Source organism: Cibotium barometz, chromosome 26 (genome assembly GCF_041138505.1).
Source record: "Cibotium barometz isolate CiBa-2024 chromosome 26, ASM4113850v1, whole genome shotgun sequence".
In the NCBI taxonomy this organism is placed as follows: Eukaryota; Viridiplantae; Streptophyta; class Polypodiopsida; order Cyatheales; family Cibotiaceae; genus Cibotium; species Cibotium barometz.
In genome coordinates this window covers 23,558,473-23,581,482 of record NC_141071.1, presented here as the reverse complement: position 1 = coordinate 23,581,482, position 23,010 = coordinate 23,558,473, and the positions used below count along the sequence as shown (strand labels likewise).

The window sequence follows — 23,010 nt, the reverse complement described above, 5'->3', positions numbered from 1 at the left end:
CACACCCACGCTACTCCGTGCACTGATTTGCTCACCAAAAACACAAGACACATTAAATCCCACTTATCGCCCATCACGATGCGACCACTGCTCCACGCTCTCATGCGTAGCTAGTCACGACCGTGCGGCAAATGAGCGTACTATAAATACCACATATATGACATATCAAATAATTCCACAATTCACATTTCCATAACATGCTAAGTGACTGCTATGATTACTATATATAGCGGCCATGACTGCTATATAAGGGCCATGGTTGCTTCATGACTGCGATGCTAGGTGATTTCTCTCTATATATAAACCACCACTATAGTAGTGGTGGCTTGAACTGTGAAGTTGGACCATTTGACCACACTATAGTAGTGGTGGCTTGAACTGTGAAGTTGGACCATTTGACCACACTATAGTAGTGGTGGCCATGTTACATGTATTTTATTTTAAAACCCAATTCAATTGTTGATATCTTAAGTTTAAAGCTAATTAATGTGTACAAGAAGAGTGACTTTTAAGATTAGCTTTCACATTTGTGAGCCCATCGTAGCATGGCTTAGCTACCTTGAACTGTGAAGTTGGACCATTTGACCACACTAACCACACCCTTTGTGAAGTGAATATCTTCATCTTTCAAAACCACTTCCAGTGAAGAAAATATCTATATCATTCATGACCAAAGCAAAAAAACAATGTTGAACAAATAGGGCATCATGTGTTTTATCATCTGAAATGTAAAAATGCACCTCCTTGATTATTTAATTGTTTCTCTATGTTTTGACATGATACGTAAAATGGAGAAGGATAGTACATTGATCATTATGTTGTGTGTACTATGTATTTCATTCGCTCCTTAAATGTGTATTTTTTTGTAAAGCCAATGATAGACACCCCTACAACTTCTTGAAAATGAAAATTTCTTAAACACTCCCTTAATTTCTATGCTTGAATTTGAAATTGTGTACAATGAGTTTAGTTGCATAGCCCTTCATCAATTGCTTAAAGAAGCTCCTTGTAAGATAAGGTCTTACATTTTTTCCTCTTTCCCTTATTATCTATACCAATGTTAATATCCTCGAGCAGCTTTAAGGGTGCCTTTTTTTTATCGTCTCTACTTTTTCTCGCATGCAAATTTTAATTTTCTTTATACCACAATTTTGGTGTTCCCCAAAATGTTATTTGCTCGTCTTTCACACACAAACGATTTCCACGATTATGTGTAAAACCATGTCATGGGCTATGCACATCATTTACAACAAAATTCACACATGACCACCCTTTATTCTAAGAGTAGATGGCCACCCTTCATTTTAAGAGTAGATGTCACACGGACAATAGCATGTTGGCCACATGAAACCCAAAAGCCACTGTGCAAATACGATTCACTGCCTCCGCTATGTATATCATTTGGATGTGACAGATACATCAACATGTATTTATGCCCTTAAACTTACATACAAAAAGTATGGTTTCAACTTCTCAAAGGAACATTGTCCAATAATGGCCTTTGGAAATGAGGCTTTAAACCTTATTTATGTCCTTTAGCTTACGTACAAAAAGTATAGTTTCAACTTCTCAAAGGAACTTCGTCCAATGTTGGCCTCTAAAAATGAGGCTTTAAACCTTAGAAAAAAGTTGATATGTAAAATAAGCATGCACACTTTTCTCTTAAAAGGTAGCAGTCACCAAGCAAGCACAAGATTGCTATTTGTTTGCTGCATAGGAAGTATGACTGCTATATATAAGTAGGCATAAGACTGCTACATTTGGTTGTTGCTATAATATTTGTTGCATTTTGTTTGCACAGCTCGAGAAGATCCTTGTATACGGACCCAGGTGGCCAAAAGAGTATGAACAATATCACTCCATATACTGCAAATACATTGGTGTCATAAACATGAATACCCTCGGAGGCTTCTTAGCATCTCAACTTCTAGATATGCCATGCCTTGATATTAGTAATAATCTTCTACGTGGTGTCAATACTCAATGGAGATGGTGTGCATCGTAACTGAGGGATATCTTGAAGCAAACATCTCTGAGCTATGCCCCTTTGGACAAGTACAACATGATCTGCTCCCCTACCCTCAAAAATAAGGTGTGGGCTAGAGTAAATCTTCCTAAGAGCTCAGCTATGGATACCCATATCCTCCGTGCTCCTTTGCACTCTATCAATGGTTCCCCTTGAGATGCTGGGCAGTTGACTCTCTCTCATCATCTGAAAATTGTTGTTGCATGTCTCCCAGCTGGGCTAGTGCAGATGCCCTGCTGCACCTAGGGTTTGCCAAGATCATCTCTAATAAGGTCATCCCACATAATGGGCTGTTTGTCAACCACATCTAGTGAGCTTGGGGGTTTATGATGTAAAAATATCCGCATACTGCTCTAAGCTTGGATATTGGAAGAAAGCAATGGGGGTGTAAATAAAACGTGTCCTATGCCTCCATTCACCACAGTTCTCAAGGACACATCTAAGAATATCGCAGCATGAAGAAATCCTTCGAGAGCTCAGTAATGCTATGACACTTGGAATGCTGATGTGGCAAATACCTGACGTGGCATGTATATTAATACAACCTTAGAATATGGGTTTCCCCCACCCCTCCCTCTACTCGTTGAGTGAGCCCTTTGAGGATTTTTATAGAAAATTGTGGACCTGAAATAGAAAGGATATGGGTGAATGCATGCAAATAGAAACGATATGGGGGTCATCATTTTATTGCCTTAAATAGATAGGATTGCAAATAGAAAGCATCTTGGGTGAATGTATGCAAATAGAAACATAGAAAAGATTATGGGGGGTCATCATTTTATTGTCTTAAATAGAGAGGATATGGGGGTCATCATTTCATAAACTTTTTCAAGTATTAATCATTACATACTAAAATGAAACCTTAAAGGCCACGGGTGCGTAGTCGAGTTGGTAGAACGGTTGGGTTCCAGCGAGACGAGAAGACCCAGGTTTGATGCCATTCGTCGGGCTACACAATGTGGGTATGTGTGTGTTCGAATATATATTGATCTCCCTTAGGAAATGAAACACTCTTATTCTTTCTTATTCTTGTTGAAAATCTCACATAATATATTTAATGGAAATGGAAAAAAAAACATTTTGGTGCCATATCTGTATGGATTCTGGGAAATAATCCCTCCAGATTGCACGGTCCAGATTCGCCCTCTCGTGGGTGGACAAGGAAACCAAGATCCAGATTCCCTCCTGATGGGCAAGCAAACCCAAGGAGACCCATTGGATTCCGTGCAGAGAATTTGTACCAAGGGCCATAAGGTGCCACTATCGGAAGTGCACTGACAGAAGGCGGTAGCACTGGAGAGTAGGATAAGCTGGCAACACAAGAAGCAGAAGAAGTTGGCTGAGGAGTGCAAGGAATCCAGTGAGCCGAATATGCAGCATGGTTTTGGCATTGCTTATTCCACAACTTGAAGAGACCCTCATCCAAACCCCTCACAAAGCTTGGCACAACATGGATCCAGAATCAAGGACAACACTCCACAAGAAGAAACCCTCAGAGATCAATGCCAGATGCCTCCTACACACCCATGATGAAGAAGAGTCAATAGCAGACTAGTGATATGGAAATGGCTAAGGTCCAGTTGAAAGAAGATATTCCAAGGAAGAAGCAGCTCGTGACAAGCCTAAAGGACATTTCCGAGGACGAAGTGGTCGAGGCCGAAATTCCCATAGATGTTGATGATAAGGAGGCTAATTCCTCATTAGAGAAAAGGTCCGAACATTGATGAGGACAAGGACAATGAAGATGAAGACAAAAAGAAGATGCCAAGGACGCAAAAGAAGACAAGGAAGACTAAGGTTCCAAAGAAGAACAGGAGGAGGAGGAGGACATTGAGAATGCAAAAAAGAATGCTGAAGGCAATGAGGACTCTGGCAAACAAATCATGCAATCCTTTCAATTTTTGAGATGCATCAACATCATTACAGACCAGCAAAACTTAAAACTCAAAGGTGAGATCAAAACCATTTAATGTCGAGTTGCTATCGAATTGAAATGAAGTCATTTTTCTTATGGCCAAGGTTGATTCAAGATATCTCAGAAGTGTTCAAGATCAAGGTCTGACTACATGCACAAAGAGTGGACTCCACCATGTTCAATACATATTACATTTCCTTGAACTAATGAATTGAATATTTATTTTTCAAGGATTAGGGGATCCTATTAGTGTGTATTAAAATGCCAAGCAACATCACTTATATTGGCCTTGGGGACCCTATTTGCCAGGTATCATATCACTTAGATCGCCCTCTTGCATCTTTCTTCGAAGCTAGTGCACCCCCATTGCTTGCTGTCTGCTGTGGCCCCATAGTGACATACCAGTGCCACCACTACAAAGTACTTATTGTCATGCAACTTGGCAACCACATGTTTTTTCTGCCAACCTAGGCTCACAGACTTCAGTCGCCCCTCTTCTTGAACCATGCCATCACTTAGCTATGCAGCCATGCTTAGAATTCTCTATGGCCTCAGCTCGCTTAGACAACCTTTCTTGAGCAGTCCTCATCAAGACAAGTGTACAAGTTCTTTGCCTCAAACAATGGCTCTCCTTCAGCAAGAGGAGGGTCAGGAAGCAGTTTCATTCATACCAAACTACAAGCCCAACTGACTTTGAAAATGGGCTGTCCTTGGGAAGCAATTGGGTTCAGCAAGAGGAGGGTCTGGAAGCAGTTTCATTCATACCAAACTACAAGCCCAACTGATTCTCTTTGAAAATGGGCTTCAAGAAGCTGCCACAACGCCAGCATTAGGAAGACAAAATGGGCATTGACCTTCATGATTATAATTCAATCAAAGAGCTTTCATGTACTAGTTTCATGATTAAAAATGGCTTGATGGTATATAATTTCACAAAGCTAGCCAGTTTATACCTTGGGTTCAAGTTTGGAATGGGGCAAATTCCGCACCCCATTCCATAACCTTGTGATCAAATCTCTAACCTTGTTTCAGAGCCAAATCAAGGTAGCTGGCAATATGTGTGGATTACATTCTGTATTCAATCTCACTTTAAGCGGAAGGGAAACTTTTCATCACAATAACTCTCATGCAGATGGAGTATTGTAGCCATTAGACTAAGTTACGAACCACTCCATTCTATAGGTATGTTTCCAAGCCCCATGAGGTTGGAAACCGGATTCAAATTCGTGCAGAGCTTGGATGGACGTTAAAACCTTAGCTTCAAACATTTCAGGGCCCAAGCATTTGAGTCTTTAGAAGGGGTTTAGAACTTTGGAGCCTGATGTAATAACACAGTGGCCCCAGATCTATTCTCTAACATGGTTTTAAAAAATGAAGTTGGTAGTTCAATATTCTAAATCCTCAATTGGCAACCAGGTTGCCAGCCTGCCATCCACAGGGCCAATTCCCACGCATTGCTGTGGATAGCAACCAGTTGTAACTCAACAGTAAGGAAATCCTATGCGTCCAACTCACAACCACTCGATTTCTGGGCAATTCTGTCCTCTTCTACATTAATTCTCCTGCAAGTTGCAACTAGTTTCGAGATTTCAGCATGATACAGGCCCACCGATACAGGCCCACGGCCGTGAAAATCACAATCACAAGCATGTGGCCTGAAATTGGTTGTGGAGTGGCCACTGGTTTGCTCGTAGGATGCAACCATAGGCTGTGTGAAAACAAGCCCCATTATGATATGTTACCACCACCACTCCTTGATGACATCCATCTAATTCAAGAAGGGCACATTAAAACCATTTAAGAGCAAAAAGACCAGTTGATTATATGTATAGAAGTACTTCATAGTTAGTTATACATTAAGGTATTTAAGTATTCTTGTAAGAAGATGATGCATCAATTCATCCTGCATAAGCCCAATCCCTTTGCAAGGCAGAGGGATGGTCATCATTTGCATGGCCGGCAACTTTTCCAGCTCATTTAAATGATTTTGTTCATGCTTATAGTAAGGCCAGTTACATATATCTCCCCGCCCATGGGACGCGCAATTGGGCGAAATTTCCCATCCTTAGCTATGGGTGGTCAAGATGGCCCCCCTTGATAGGTTGTATAACCAGATTAAGCCCTAACCCCAACTCATGAGAAAAATTAGCTTCTCTTAGCCTGTTTAGGCAGAAGGGTTGGATGGAGTAGTCCACAAAAAACTGCAAAAATCACTCGCCTTCAGAGGCCCTTTCTTGCTTGAAAGGCAGCCTGAAGAAGCTATGGTGCTGTTAACAGAACCGGTCTAATCCGGTATAAATGATGCCATTAACTAGGAGACAACTTGGAGACGCATATTCCCAATGAAGATGACCGTGAAAAATCTCTCAAAACACAACATTCCACAAAGCCCGCTCACTTTCACCGCATCTTTGATGAACACTTTTCAATCTGTCCACGGGTTGACAAATTCCACTGCAAGACCAATCAAAGGATGCCACACATGTGTTGCCTGCTTGCAATTTCCATTCACAGTCTGCAAAAAAGAGAAGATTGTAGTTATAACAAGTTGTGCACATGGCAAAAGGCCATCCTACCCAATATGGCAGCTCATCAATCTTGCCTGTCCCAACTCCCCATGGGCAAGGAGTGTTGTGTAACCAGCCTAGTCCTAGGAGGACTAATGACATTGCGCACAACAGAGAGAACGCAATAGATTTTAAAATTTATTTTTTCCCCGGGTAGAGATCCTGCTTATCAGTCAACAATCCTGCTTCTCTCCAAGCTCAACCCATTGGGAAGAGGGAGAGGCCATGGTTTACCCATAGGTGATGAAGTACCTTAGTGTGCAATAGACTCAAATGACAAATGGTCCTAGTATATTTCAACAAGACAGGTAAAAAAAACTTTACCTGGTGGAGTACCACAGCACATTCTCCTGTCATCGATGTGGACAACATCAAGACCGATAAACCACGCTCCCAGTGAGACATCCTCGTTGGCATATTTGTGCAAGATGTCCCTGTAAAGCACAGCAATCGACCTAATCCAGTCAGGCCAAAAAAGCCCCAAAATCTTACACTGCAGCTGATTGCACACCCCATAGAAACAGAATCAGAAGACTTTTGAGAACTTACAGGTTTTTGGATATATACACTGCTAAGTCCCTAGAGAGGGCATACAGCTGCCCTGTAGCATGTCTAAAATACTTATTACCCTGCTCACCAAATTTCCAATGCTCTGGCTCATGATACCTGACACCCCTGTAAAACAAATCCACCAAGAGGTGTAGATCAGCATCCTTGAGGTCTCTCTGATTGAACTAATGCAGTTGTTGAGTGGCACCACATGACAAGGGAATCTCAAGGTCTTTACAGACATCTCCCCTGCCCATTGGACAGGCAGGGCTTGGATAAGGAAGATCCCCTGCCCATTCTTACAGGCGGATGAGATCTTCTTCCCTTTTATTGGGCAGTGTGTCACATCTGTGAGTCCCCTCATAAATTGTATTAATGCATTGGTTCTGCATGCAATGGCCATTCAAACTGGAATGAAACCTTACTTCTGTGCAAGGACGGGACCAGATTTCATGCAGCCAATGTACACACGAGGCTTGGTTCGATGTCGAGCTAAGGTTGCCCCAAGAGCTCCTACACATGCAGTGGAAGATTCCTGGTTACTTTGTGAAACACTATGGTTCAACGGCATGGTAACATAGCAACCACTGCAAAGCAATTTTTTTTTATTTTTATTTTTTTCATATGGATTCCTCACCTAGATTGACATGCACATCATCATCCACTTTTATATAATACTCAGCATCCCACATAGCAACAGCAGTTGCAAAATAGATCTTAGTTTTGGCTGATAGCTCATGGTACCCTTCAACGTGTGGCTGCAGATAAAGAGAAATTTTTGGTCTTTTTGAGATAAACGATGTGCGAACCTTGGCAGCTAAATATAATTGAGGGCGGGTTTACTTTTAACCATACTGCTCACCAGTCTCATAAAGTCATGGTGTTGCAAGTCTTCAGCTTCAATGACCCGATCCAAAATACCACCTGGTGTGGCACTGTAGCAAAGAAAACATTGAGTCACTTCATCATATCAAGACAATAATTTATGCTGATGAGTACATCAATGCAGAAAATAAAGGCTATTAAGAGTTTCTATAAATTCCATGGGTCTCTTCTAAAAAACCCCAGATCACCTGCTTGCGGAGAGTATTAACTAATGTGTGTGCGCGCACACACATTAGTTAATACTTAAACCCCCTGCACACACTCATGCAGGGGGTTTAAGTATGTACGCATATATGTATGTACTTATATATGTCTGTCATGGGATAATGAGTGTTGTAAGGCATTGGCCAATGTATGTAGGTATGGATGCATGCATTATCTCCTGCAGGTATACATGTTTATAAAATGAATATTCAACACCCTACTGTGCACATCACACACATAAGAAGCTAAATATACAGTACACCTCCTGTAAATGTAAAGACTATAAATAGACCTAAACTAAAGAAAGAATCATCTTGTGTGCACTCAAGTGATATCTTTTTTTTCCCCACTGATGCCCCAATCAAAAACTGACAAAAAAAAATTTCTTACCCATGGCCAATCACAAATCTGATGACAATGCCCTTCTCCTCCTCCAGTTTCTTCAACTTTTCACCTGCACAGCAAGGAGCATGTAAGGATCATAAGGAACATGCAAACAATACATGCATGGAATGAACTTTAGAGGTTTCGTATTCTTAAATGAAGTGTACACAAGATCACTTTTAGGGGGCAGAGAGAATAAGGGGGATTTATTTTAAGTTCAGACCGCTTGACATACACATACATACACAAACACTGAGCATACATTTGCATATGCAAGAACTGTTTTGACACTTCATCAACACCAGAGATTTTTTTACTGACATTTAAAATCAGACCTCTTGGCATCCACGTCTGTCGTACAGCGTCCCTGCGCTTTCTGCTGCTGAATGCAGTGTTAATTCCAATGACAATAAACACTTTCTGATGCCCATTGGGGGCCCTGCTCCAATCCAAAACATCTGGTGCCGGTGATCCGTCTGGTTCCTTTGCTTCTGAGGCTCTCCATGCTTCCAATTCCATTTCTGTGTCTGACATAGAGCTGTCAAATGTCCATAAGTTATCACCACATTGCATCCACATTTAGAAATCACATTAGGACAAGGACTAAAAACAGGTTAACAGAAACTGCAAGACACTAACCCAGTAGCTTGGTGGGTTTCTGAAACATCTCCCGGAAGCATGCTGATTTCTTCAAAAAGTCCAGATCTCTGAGCGTACAAGATGGTCACAAAAAAATCAATTAATTATTTGGGTGATTGTGAAAAAAGTTCATTCTTTAATTCTTTCTATCTTTAGTGGTGCATATGCCCTATCAACTACCTTTTTTGTTGTAATAATTCTTTCTATTTGTTATGATCCTATCAACTACTTACTTGCTGTACTAATTCTTTCTATTTGCTACTTCCCTTAGTACTAGGCTTCATTATGGCTGAGTCTGCCTTGCATCTCCGGAGGTTTGATAGAAACTCAGTACGAAGGCCTTTGTGTGAATATATGCTCTTATGTGTGTGTGTGTGTGTGTGTGTGTGAGCTTTTCCCAAAATGGGATCTTTGTGAAGCATTTTCTGATTGGAGGCCCATTACTCTTATGCCGGTCATCTATAAGCTTCTGACTAAGATGTTGGCAAATCGTATTAAAGGATTTTTACATGATGGTTTGCATCCTGCGCAATATGGTTTTGTGCCTCGGAGGCAAATCAATGATAATTTGGCTAATGCTTATATTGCCATTGAATATGCCAAATACACTAAGCAGGATGTACTCATTTTGCAGGTTGATATCGAGAAAGCTTTTGATTCCGTGCATTGGGATTATATAGCTATGACGATGAGTTATCTTGGTTTTGGTGCGAAGTGGCAAAATATTGTGTATTGGCTCTATAATGACAGTGATGCTTCTTTGATTTTGAGCTCTTCTCTTTCGGATTCTTGGAAATTGGGACGTTCAGTTCGCCAGGGTTGTCCGCTTAGTTCCTTGTTGTTTGCTATTGCCACGCATCCTTTTCTTTGCTACTTGGATTTTTTGCAAGCCACTGGTGAATTGCATGGCTTACAGCTTCTTGCTGGGCGTACTTTCCTGGCTCAGGCTTATGCTGATGATTCTTTTTTTATGCCCAAGAATACGCAACAAGATCTTCAGAGACTAATGGAGGCTTTGGAACTTTTTGGTCTGGCTGCTGGTTTGAAAGTAAATTTCCGTAAGTCTACCTTGCTTGCGCTTAACGTACAGCAATGGCATCATGTATTGTGGCCCGGTGGAATACCTCCTGCTGGACATATCGTTCGTCATTTGGGTTACCCTTTGGGTTGGCAGCTGTCATCTTCACAAATGATTCAATGGGTTATGCTAAGACTGAATCGCAAAATTGATTATTGGCAGCTTTCCACTTGGCCTCTTCATGTACGTCTTAGGATAGTGCAGGCTATTGTAATGGCTTACATACAATTCTTTCTTCCATTGATTATGTGGAGGAAAGCTGATATAGATCGGTTTATGTCTCTCGCAATGGCAATTGTGTGGAAAACTCAACATCGTAAAAAGGGTCTTCGTCTTTTGTCAATGCCAAAGATTTGTTCTCCAAAGATGCATGGTGGCCTGAACATATTGAATATTCATTTTCATGTGCTTGCTCGTAAATCCACTTTGCTGTTGGAATTTGTACAACAGCGCCAGCCATGGGCTATTATGTTGGGTCATATGTGTATGCATATGTCTTCACCGGCTTTTGGAAAGTGGACTGTTACGTATTGGGATGCAATTTTCAGCCATTTCGATGGAAAAATTGTCGGCTGTCCTCTTTCATCTAAGTTGATTTTTGCATGGAAACAGGTTACGCAATATCTTTTTTGGAATCCTAGGCTTGATGCGCAATCCTCTTCGCTTCGCCTGGAGAGTATTCATTGGTCAAAGGCTTTTGATGTACCCTTGGCTCTACGTGAGCCTAGGAAGGCATATTTCCTTTCAAAGAAAGGACTTTATCTTATTGATGATGTTTTGGATGCTGGTGGCCATGTACTTTCTTTTGTGGTTGCCGCCGGGAAATTTGGTCTGGGGATGCATTATAGATCAATCTGGCAGCTTATTCGAGAGCTTCTTGCTCCTTTTGAACCAATTGCAGATTTGGATCATTCTGATCGTTTGGTTGATTGGAGCCTTAGAAGAGAACAACCTGCACGAGGCCCTTTATCAATGGCTAAACTTTCGGTTCGTTCGACATATCATCTCTTGTTGCCTGCCTCTTGGGTTCAAGAACATGCGAATCAGATTTGGCATCTTCATAAAAGTCAGGCTTGGTGGAAACAGCGGCTTCATTCTCTTTGGAAATGCAGTCTTCCTTTGAAAAGTAGAATTTTTTTATGGAGATGCTTGATTGGAGTCTTGCCAGTCGGCCTTTTCTTGGCTACGCGACTTTTGGCATCTTCAACTTGTCATGGTTGTGGTGCTTCTCGAGAGACAGTCTTTCATCTTTTGTGGAGTTGTCCTCTGACTAGGACTTTATTGGATCGGATTGCTACACGTTTGAGAGTCCGCTTTCGACAGGCACCCTTTGGCAAATACTTTTGGATCTTCGGTCTTCTCCCTTCACCCCTTAGATCCTATAAAGTCTTCTTTGATTGGGTTCGCTACTGGGCTTTATGGACTACCTGGCAGTCTCGCAACAGGATAGTTTTTGCTGGGCCTCATTTGGATGCTTACTCATTCTTCCGTTCCTCTCTTCAGCAATCTTTATATGACTGTCTCTCTCTTCATGAGATTGACTCATCTCTGTATGCTCTTTTTACGGATTGCTTTTAGTTGTTTAACTATGTTCACACTGAACATAGTGAACACTCTAGTAGTCTCCTTTGTATATGGTCTTTTTGGTGGGTTTTCCTCGTTTTGAGGTTTCCCACCTGTAATTAATGTCATGAGGCTTTACAAAAAAAAAAAAAAGTGTGTGTGTGTGTGTGGAGTGCGTGTGTGAGAGCATATCTTGATATAGAGTTCTACACCCACTATTGGGCACTGATGATGTTAGTGGGGATGTCATAGTATCTAGTCCATACTATGCATAATGGAGTAGTTATATAGTCTTGTGGGTTGACTACCATGAGTGTATAACATGCACGTTCCTAAAAGGTGAATTTGGGCATGTTCTTGGATTCATCTAGGTATATATATATAAGTTTAAGGATCAAGTGACTACTAAAGATCCTCTCTTGGGAGCCTCAATTCTAAGAAAACATCCCATCTTACCTGGGTAATTAAAAATAGGTCTATTTTGCACACATATACCCGCATTTGCACGTGCACGTGCCCGTGCACACACAGAGGACACATTGAGCCTTGATGCCTTGTTCTATGATATACCCTACATAGAGGAGAACATGTGCACATGATGCCATGAGTGCCAGTGGAGATGGCAAAATAAATGCTCACTGATGGCTATGAGTGACCATGTTTAGTTATAATATTTTGTACTGAATTTCCAAACACAACATTTATTACACCTCGATGACAACATATTTTTTCATTAATATACTGAGGGCATTAATAATCTATGATGCATGTAAGCATCAGCAAAAACCTTACATTGACACTACAATAACGCCAACATGCCTTTTCAATGATACATTAAAAAATAATCATGCAAGTAGGCAAATTTTGCACAGTAAATTTCTGCAGAGAAGCACCCCAAATTTGAATTAATGGTATGTCAGCTTACAGATTTGGTTTCACATCCTTCAGCGTTTGAATGTGCAAGACTCTTTGTTTCTGGCAGCAGCCACATTCTGCTTTTATAACACACACAACACACAAAGCTTTCAACAAAAAACAAGCCAAAACAGGGAAAAAGAAAACAAATTTAGCTGTTTTTTTTTTCATAATTCTATAATTAATTCTCCAGGAGAACATTAGATCCATATTTTGTCATGAAAAGAGGGATCTACAAATACCTAAATTAGGGCAAGCCTAGATCTTTTTGTGACTGGCAAACTGGGTAACAAGGATTTATTGCTGAGATAGATAATATGATTTCTTTCTAGAATGGGTGGGAAATTAATCGATTCAATATAAATTAACTACGAAGGTATGAGTGAATAAGTGTATGAATAAAAAACTAACCTGTTGGTGAATAGCAATCCCATGCAAAAACTGGCAATACACAGGATGATGATCCATCTGTAAGACAGCCCTCCACCCAATTTAGCCGCCATTTTAGATGATCAGCCAAGTTTTAGATACAGAAACTGGTGCGCTTGGCTAACTTTTAATGGGCGGGTTGAATTTGAGGCAGATTTGCTTCCTAACTCTGTCAAGGCTTTCCATTGCAAAGACTGGTGGTCCCTGGGGTATACCTTGTGTACCCCAAAAATCAAACAATCGCCAAACTTAGCAGGATTACCTTGTATCCAACAGCAATCAAACTGCTGCTGGTGTATAAACTTGTGTGCCCAAACCCCTTTCTTTCCTGGTGTTTATTTGTGTACCCAATATCAATAAACTGCTAGATTTTGAGTGAAAATGGTGTACCCAATTATCAAATTGAAAATGATGTGTACTTTGTGTGTACCTAGTATCAATCAACTGCCAGATTTTCTATCAAATAAGTGTACACTGGTGTACCCAATAGCAATCAACTGCAAAGTTTTCTGTGAACCTACATATGGCAGAATTGGGAGGGGAGCCTGAGTACCCAGCTGCTCAATTTGGCAGAATTAGGGTAAATTGGTGGTACCCAACTGTAAATTTTGGGGGAAGGCTTGATTTGAGAGGTGAGAAGGGGGGGGTCCAGAAACAAAAACCCACATGCAAAATGTTGCAAGAAGTTGTGTGGGAAGAATGGGGGCATTCAAATTTTCTGTTAGAAGGGGTGGTTGGAATGGGGCTTTGTAAGGTGAAGACGTAAGAAGATGGTGTTGATGATGGTAGATAGCCTGTTATACTTGTACAACTAGGCTGGGCTACTTCTGTACATAAAGGAGGACCCAGGAGGCTTTGCTGTGGAAGGGGGTGAAATTAACATTAAATAATCAATAAAGATGAAAACAGTTTTAACTGGGTGGTGAAAAAAGGGTGGGAAAAAGGGCTTTCAAACATTGACCCAAAAAGAAACCCACACATATATATATATATATTCACCCAAAAATACAAAAAATATGCAGTAATGGTTGGAAAATTGGGCTTCTGAAACATACACAGAAAATAGAAAATATCTCATAAAGGTGGGGAAAAGGGGCCTTTTGGAGCCTTGGACTTTATCCCCCCCCAAAAAAAATACAGAAGAAAATTAGAAATTGGCATTTTAAGAGATTAAAGAAATGTGTTTTTGTTTAAATTTCATATGATGTAAGAGAGAGAGAAGCAAATATAGAGAGAGAGAGAAATGGGGATGGCTTTCCCAAAGAGCCACAGGCCTGGGGGCTTGCCGCTTGTCAGAATGATTGGGATTTCCCATGAAGAAAAAAAGGATAAAATCTAAAAGCAAAAAGAAAAGCTGCCAGCATCATATGCCTGATGAAGTAAAAAGACTGCATTTGCATCCCCCCATACATGACTCTGCCCCCTAGTATCCAGCCACGTGTCATCCCCACACACTCTGTACACTTGGCATGCCTTTAGTGGTCCCCCCTCCATGAAGACATTTCAGCGGCAAATTCAGCATTTTCTTGCATGCCTTTCCCCCAAAGAAATGTGTATTAGTATGTCATAAGCTTTGGTAAAAGGCCATTGTCCACAATACAATAAAAGTCTAGTTAAAGCTATGTTTTGTTTGTCAATTGGATCTTACTCAAGTGTTGTTGAAGTTATGTTTTATTTGTCAATTGGCTCTTGCTCAAGTGGTTTTGGCTCAACTCGATCGCCCGAGTGCGGAAATTTGAAGGGTGTCGTGGATTTCAAAACCCATTTTAACTTTCAGAAGCAACCAGCCTTTGAAAATTGGGTTTCTATGAACATGGCTGTAGTGGAGTGGTTAAAGTGGACGAAGTCCCACCCAATGGTGCGGGTTCAATCCGTGCTCTCTACGGTGTTGCGCGTCCTTGTAACCGGAGTTGGGTGTGTGAGTAGTGCATATAAACCCGTGTTTCTCGCCAAAATTTAAAAACAAAAAAAAGAAAATTGGGTTTCAAAAGAAGGTTCCCCTCCCCCGGCTGCCTGACACAATTTGTTGAGTAATGGGTATATCACTTGAATGCCAAGGTACCTTGTAGGCCATCGATTTTGAAGTCCAAGGTAGGGTTGCAAATTTTAACCTTGACGGCACCATCATCACCCACCTTACGCACGAGGTCACAAGACGAAACTGTGACAACTCTTGAAAAATAGGTTATGTATTAAGTTACCCCATGGTGGTCCAATTAAAAACCAATGTGCAAAACTTTATGTATGTGCACATGTGAGTGCGCATGCATAAGTGCATGTGTTTGTATGTGCATATGCATGCATACCTATTAATTGTAACGTGTGTGCATCCTCGTATGTGTGCATAAGTGCAAGCATTTGTGTGTGCATGTGCATGCGTACCTATTAAGTGTAACGTGTGTGTGTGTGTGTGTGTGTGTGTGTGTGTGTGTGTGAAGAACACCATTCTCAATTTCTTCTTGAAAAATCAATGCCATTTATTTTAAACCAAAAAATAACTTTGATCACTTGAAAACCGAGCTACTTTTCCTAAAGAGTTCATATATGGCAACACGATCGATCAATCATGCTTGTAGTTGTCATGCACACATCACACAATTCAACTTTTCTTGCACTCCAGGTACTCAACCTCCCCATATCCCATGATCTCCATGCACAAGACCAACAAACAAAAGAATGATAACTCCATGAACAAGAACACGGGTTTTCGAGCCTACTTTCTCCAACTCCAATCCATTCATACACAAAACTAAAGTGCATGTGCCACAAGCATGCATGAGAGAGTTGGTAAAAATCAAAACAATCAAAACAACTCTTCTTAAGGAACATGGATTTTCATCTTCAAGATTAAAGAAATTGCACATCTAAAAGTTTATTTTCATGAGTTACTTTCACTAATCACATCATTCAATGCTTATTCTCATTGATCAAGGCTTTTTATTGCATACATGGTAAACATCCATGATGATGGTAATCTCAATGCTTATTCTCATTAATGAAAGCTTTTTGTTGCATACATGGTAAACATCCACGATGATGGTAATCTCAATGCTTTCTTGAAGCACACACTTAAAGATGCCATTACAAGCTATACCGAAGGAAAGCAATAGTGGAGAAAAGTATGTTATTGTTTAGGTAACTCTTGATGGCCTTGTTTATGATATGTTCCCAAGGCTATCTATAGACATCTAAAAGGAAAAAAGTTTATTCTCATGAGTTACTTTCGCTAATCACATCATTTGATGCTTATTCTCATTTATAAAGGCTTTTTATTGCATACATGGTATAGATCCTCGATAATGCTTTCTTCAAGCACACACTTAAAGATGCCATTCCAGGTTATACACAAGGGAAGAAATAGTGGAGAAAAGTGTGTTACTATGTATATAAATCTCAATGGCCTTGTTTATGATATGTTCCCAAGGCTATCTATAGACATCAACACAACCTTGTTTATGATATGTTCCCAAGGCTATCTTTAGATAACAACACAACCATGGAGCCCCAATTCGTAAGACAATCCAATACTTGGATTTTTCTCTTGTGAAATTAATAATTCAATACAAAATGTATTGGCATTGATAAAAAAAAATACATTTAAAAAAAAGACCATGAAGAAAAAAGGCAATCAACAGAATGGTTAAATATGAAGTTCCACTCATACATTGAGAAATATAAAGAAAAAAGACCATGAAGAAAAAATGTAATCAATACAAAGTCTCACTTATATAGTGAGAAATATCGATTTGTTAATAATGCAAACAAAAAATATTGAACTTAAGATGGAAGGAAAGTGAACTTTATTTTTCTCAGGACACGCCACAATAATAGACTTTATGAAGCACACAAGAAAATGGTAAAAAAGAATAAACATGATTGTGACTCATGGGTAACCCTAACAAAGAGAGCATGCAAAGAAGATTCTACAATAATAACTCAAAAAAATATGATTCATTAACAAAAAGAAACCATATCGATTGTATGTTAAAAGTTGCCAACAAAAGAAGAATTATGTGCCTTGCATGATGTGTTACTTGAAATTGTAAAAGTGTTTAAAAAATATCGTTAAAACTATGGCAATGGTTCAAGATGGTTTAGACTTTTGATCATAACAAGATGAGAGTGCACTTTGATACAACATACTAAATGTGTATTAATTTCTAGTTATATTTACTCTTCTTAAGATTACATTGCTTGCTTGCATGAGAGTGACTAAGCTTCTTGTTTTCTTGCATCATAAGCATAAATTTATCTTGTATGAGAGTGACTATGCTTCTTTTTATTTGCATCATAAGCATAATTTTATTGCACAATATACAAATTAAAGCATTATTTTGTCATGTATTTTATCAAGTTTATTAAATGAATTTGGCAATTAGTATAACTATCTCACTGGAAAATTTTCAAATAAAGCATTTCCATGTATTATTAACTCATCTTAAGTAAGATTATATTGCTTGCCTGCATGAAAGTGACTAAGATTCTTCATTACTTGCATTATAAGCACAACTTTATCTCATGCGCTTTACACATTAAGGCACTTCTTCATCACATCTTCCATTAAGTATGTTGAATGACGCATATAGCTAGCTCTTCTTAGCTTTTGAAGATCTTCAAAGATTGTGGATATAGTCATTTCTTCGTCAAAGATGAAATGAGAACTCAAAACAAATTATTCTCACTCCTTCACCTCCTTCACCTCCTTCTCCCCCCAACCCCCACTTCTCTATTTTTTATCTTCTTCATTCATCTTTTTTTGCGTCATAGAATTGCTTTTGTGAGATGAAAGGGACAATCACAAGATTAAGATAATGGAAAAGATAACAATGTAATCCATGTGTATTTTATAAGCACATGGAGGACTTGTGACCTATGTGCATTGGTTCTAAAAAGGTAGGACAAATATAAAAACAAGCCCTATACACTACACATATAATAAGCATAAGAAAACACCATGAAATTATATCCCTTGTGATCTATTGGGCATATGCATGGAAAGGATAATAAGCTATTGGGGATTGTTCAAAAATAAGCTATTGGAAAGTATGGAGATTGTTCAAAAACCTTTTTTACATGAATTATTAAAGTATTTCATATCAATGTGGAAACTTAAAGTTGATCCTAGTTGAGTTAGAAACTTCATAAGCAAGATTGTGCGTACTTCAAAGGTAGCTACACCATCTTTATAGTTCTTCATTAATGCATTCTAGTAGCCACAATATTGATGGTACATGTTAACATTTGAGTTTTTTGTGTATACCATTCCAAAGATTTAAAGATCATGTCTTAGCTTTCCACAAAATTTAGAGTGGATTTACTATCAAAATAATTTAGCTTTAAAGCATACAATATTTCAAACTCATAAGATATGATGATAACACCTATATCCATCCTAGCATGCAGTATTCTTGTAATGTAATTTTTGTTGAAAGTGTGAAGGTCTAATTATTTTTGCAATGGTGTTTATATATTTCTAGATGATCTTAGCTTTCCCACATGTATGGGGAAGGCCTATGCGAAATGAACAAGAGATGAGTTAAGACTTATATGAATTTATAATCAAACCAGATGAAAAAGTTTTTGCCCAAGGCATGTGTGCAAAGAAGTCCATGGCTACATAATTGAAACACAAAAACTAAGAGTAAATTTATAAACGTAGTCCTTGCTATGAATTTAAGGAAAATGTACATGTAGGAAGTCATTGAAATAAGATATCCTAGTTTCATACTGCTCATAATGGTATAGCTTATAGATGTGTTTTTCATAAATGGATGGTGGTAACATATTATTGTAGTTTAAGAATAATTGTAATGCACATAAAGTTTTATAGCTTATAGACGAGGTTTTTCATAAGTGGATGGTGGTAACATATTATTATAGTTTAAGAATTATTATAATGCACATAAAGGAGGGTGAAATGTTTTTTGATTTTAAGCTACATGTTCAAATTCAAAGGGAAGATCATTTATAGCTATATGATCTCAAAGATACTTTTCCAAACAAAGATGTGTAATTCCACATATAGAACAACCCACCCATTCTACAAGCTCACGTGGAAGCTCATTGTTAGCTATATAATCTCAAGATACTTTTCCAAATTAAAAGGTGTAAGTCCACATAGCACAACCCACACATACTACAAGTAGTGAGACAAACATGGACAGCAAGGAAACTCCATAAAAAGAGTTAGCATTTGAACTTTTCTATCTTTTGGATTGACAAAGATTCTATCAAAGAGTTACGACTTTCAAAAGTATATTAGTCTCTAACCTAAAGTCACATCTAGTTTTCAATGGAATAAGTTTTTTTGGCTCAATGTCTCTTTGTTTGCTAGGCATTATATTGCTCTACATATATTCATCTCTCAACCTCTTCTTAATGCTATTATCTTGTGTGTTGTACTCTAAGCGTGTTGCATTTGATTTGAGTGTGCTCTTTTCTTTAAGAGTGTACTATGTTGACATTGGACATTGAGCTCAAGACTTTGTGTGTTGACTAAGAGTTGATCAGTGAGAATGAGACACACACAAAGCAAGGTGGTCACTCACACTTGTGTTGTGTGTTGAGTGAAAGTTAATTGGTAAGAATGAGACATACATGGAGCAAGGTGGTCACTTACATGTCTTGTATCTTGGCACTACAAGTGTTCCAATCAATCACCTATGGTTATTACAAAAGTTTAGCAATCAAGTTGGTACCCTCAATGTTTCCAAGAACTTGTCCATGAGAATTTCTTTGAATTGCACTAAAATCTAGGTTTAGAGAAGGGTAGAAGAAAAGGCGCTAACAAAAAATGCAATAAATGAAACATCACCTATGAGAGACAACATGCTAAGGTTGCATCCTTTTGATGTGGAGGTTGAAAAAATGAATTACACCCATCTGAGTTTGCTTAGCCACTACCAAGATCTTAGTAAGAAGCTTGCATTAGCACACTCACGGACAGGTGGTAGCTTGAGTTACTACAATAGTCCCTTGGGCAGATCTACAATGGAGGTAATCTCAACAAGCGGCCCTTAACATCACCTTCAACTTGATGATGTGTATTTGCATCACAAGGGAAAGGTAATACAAAATAGAGAACCAATAACATGTTGGCGAGGCCTTATAGCTACGGTTTTCTCTTAATGAAGCGGTGTCCACACCATCACCTTCACTTTTGCTTGTAGCTTCTATGATGGTAGAGGCATTGTAGAATGCCACAAAGTTCAACACCCCATTCAACCACCATTATAGAAGGCTAAGCTCATTTATGCATCTGACTATAAACATTAAGCTTGGTGTGCTACGATAGTAGCACCTCCACGACATGTCTGCATTTTCTCGTTCGGTGTAGCACTAGATTGATCCTTTCTAATTTTTTGGTTAATTGCCCTTGATCTACAAATTGTGGTATTCATAAAGGCATTGGGTATAGAGAAGCTTTTCTGATTTAGAAGCTTACTTAGAGTGTAAGGTGTGGAGTTGAGCTCAAGCGGGAGAAGGCATTGGGTACAAATAAGCTTTTCTAATTTAGAAGCTTACTTGGAGTGTAAGGTGTGGAGTTAAGCTCAAGCAGGAGTGTTGAAATATCGAGCTCAACTAGTGTGGGTATGGATGATACACCAGGATGATTTATGCTACTTGCATGATTGGTGAGATTATTATGGTTCTTATGTTGCTAGTGGTTTACAAGCAGCCAACTTTGTTTACTATAGTTATGGCATAGTTATAGCGTTAGCTCATGTAGTTAGGTTCACACTATGGACGTTATATGCTTAAGTCCCTTATAGTAACCACTCTTATATTATGGTTTAATAGAGTACTTCCTTGGGTAAATCATTAGCAAAGAAATAAGCATGGCTATTAGATGTTAAAAAATATATTGGTGTAATTTAATAATACCATGCGGGGGGAATTGTATGCTCTCATGAATTTTGAGGTATAATAATGTGCTATAAGCCTCTAACCACCCATAGGTTTGGTACCATTCCAAACTAGCCTACATGACTTCTAAATTAGCTAGTACTAAGGGCAGGTTGCATGTAATAAAAGTTAAACGATATATAGCTATAGGGCCAGATAGATAAAGGTCACCATCATGAAGAATAGACATCATTATAGTATGTTCATCATATCTATCTATGTTTTGGGCTATACTGACCATATCATAGGGGATTGGTCTTTGGAAATGTTAATGTGCAATTAAAGTAAAGAGAGGGTTAGTGTAGCAAAATACAAAGAGAAGGTTTGAGGTGAGGCTTGCATTTCCATTTTTTCTTTAGCGAGCTCACCTCGAGATTTTACTACATCTGCATGTGCTTTGTATCTATTTTGTAGATGGTGGATTACCACATTCTAGTGGCTTTTAAGCATAACCACCTTTTCTTCTTGTGCTTGTACTAGCTTATCGTGTAATGTTCTATGGCTTGAGCATGGCTTCTATTAAATTGTTCTGTTACCTAATGGGTGAGGTTTGCGATCTTCGCTTCCCCCCCCCCCCCCCGCCCGAGAATCTTTTCTTGTAGTCCTCGACCTTGCTCCTTGCTTGTGTCAAGCTTGATTACTCTACATTCAGCTTGTTTTGTTCAAGTCTGAGTACCTTGGATTTTGTGAGCTCTTTCTCTTTATTATGGTATTACTCTTAGATATCGTGAATATGTGTCTTTTGAGCATTAACATCCTTTTCCTTGTTGGAAGAGAAAGTGGCACTCATTAGATTGTTGTCCTCCTCTAACTATGTGAGCTTATTGTTGGGGTGGCCAACTAACTCATTTGGCCACCACACCCAAACTTTGTCCCATTTTGGTAACAAACTATTATGGGTTAAGATTTCTTATTTTGTAACAACTTTTGTAACAGCTTCTTGAAAATGGGTAGTAACCAGATTGACATAAGGAGTGAAGGTGATTATTCCAAAGAGAGAGAGAGAGAGAGAGAGAGAGAGAGAGAGAGAGAGAGAGAGAGAGAGAGAGAGAGAGATGGGCAGATGAATGGATAGTTGAGCTTAGGAGTTCATGCATTGAATTGTTGCTTGTGTATTGTATGATTGAGAGATTAAGCTAATATTCAAGAATGTCTTGTGGGTTAGTCTCTATCTTGTCTCTATTCTACACTGCATAGCTTTGTCCATTTTGTGTTAATTGCATGCCTGTTTGGATGTTAACTCCTATCTGGAATCATGAAGGATCTAGGTGCTAATCTCGTGTAGGTGGCATGACTAACTCCTCGATATTAGGTAGACCAGTAGCTCAATGTGCCAGCATTGGCTTGTCACATTGGGTACAACTGTATCAGTCCACTGCTCTTCAAGAGCCAACTAGGTGGTCCGAAATAGCGTTAAGTGCTGGGTCTTAACCTGTTGGAATTAGGGTTGCAGGAAAGCACACAAAGCTTGGAGAAGAAGAAGCAAGAATGCACACAACACAAAGTGTATTAGATTGTGTCAATGTACAAAAGATAAGTTAGCCCTAGAAGGATGGGCGTATATACAAGCAGGGGGAAAAAACCTCCTAAAGAGGGAAAAAGTGCCCCGGCGGTCCTAAGTGTGTTCACACACATCACTGCCTATATATATGGCAACAAATCCCCCCTGGGAGTGATGGTGTGAACGAGAGCTGGCACTCATGTATAGGGGAGTGCCATGCCCGAAGTAGATCAATCCACAAAGGGGAGCAAGCCCAAAGCTTTGCGGAAAGTTTTGAACTTCTCACGAGGAAGCGCCTTTGTGAAAAGATTGGCGAGGTTGTCCTGTGTTGGCATATAGGCCAAGCTGATCTCTCCTGCTGAGAGTCTCTCCCTGACATAGTGATAATGCACCTCAATGTGCTTTGTGTGAGCATGAAAAACTGGGTTTCTCGCAACTGCCAATGCGCTT

The 23,010-nt window shown here is 39.3% G+C and overlaps 1 protein-coding gene across 2 annotated transcripts; it reads right to left on the bottom strand.

Moving 5' to 3' along the window:
* Positions 1-5,764: 5,764 nt before the first annotated feature.
* LOC147623790 (putative beta-1,3-galactosyltransferase 2) lies at positions 5,765-14,011 on the bottom strand. 2 transcript variants are annotated; one of them, XM_086820399.1, is made up of 11 exons: positions 13,137-14,011; positions 12,736-12,802; positions 9,170-9,237; positions 8,866-9,068; positions 8,537-8,600; positions 7,920-7,992; positions 7,695-7,815; positions 7,483-7,570; positions 7,058-7,183; positions 6,833-6,942; positions 5,765-6,456 (listed from the first exon to the last, which is right to left on the bottom strand). In XM_086820399.1, the coding sequence occupies exons 1-11, from the start codon at positions 13,226-13,228 to the stop codon at positions 6,308-6,310; spliced, it is 1,161 nt and encodes a 386-aa protein (XP_086676525.1). In that variant the 5' UTR covers positions 13,229-14,011; the 3' UTR covers positions 5,765-6,307. The 2 variants fall into 2 exon arrangements, with proteins under 2 accessions (XP_086676525.1, XP_086676524.1); XM_086820398.1 differs by having other exon boundaries at positions 12,736-12,805; positions 13,137-13,872.
* Between the last annotated feature and the right edge of the window lie 8,999 nt (positions 14,012-23,010).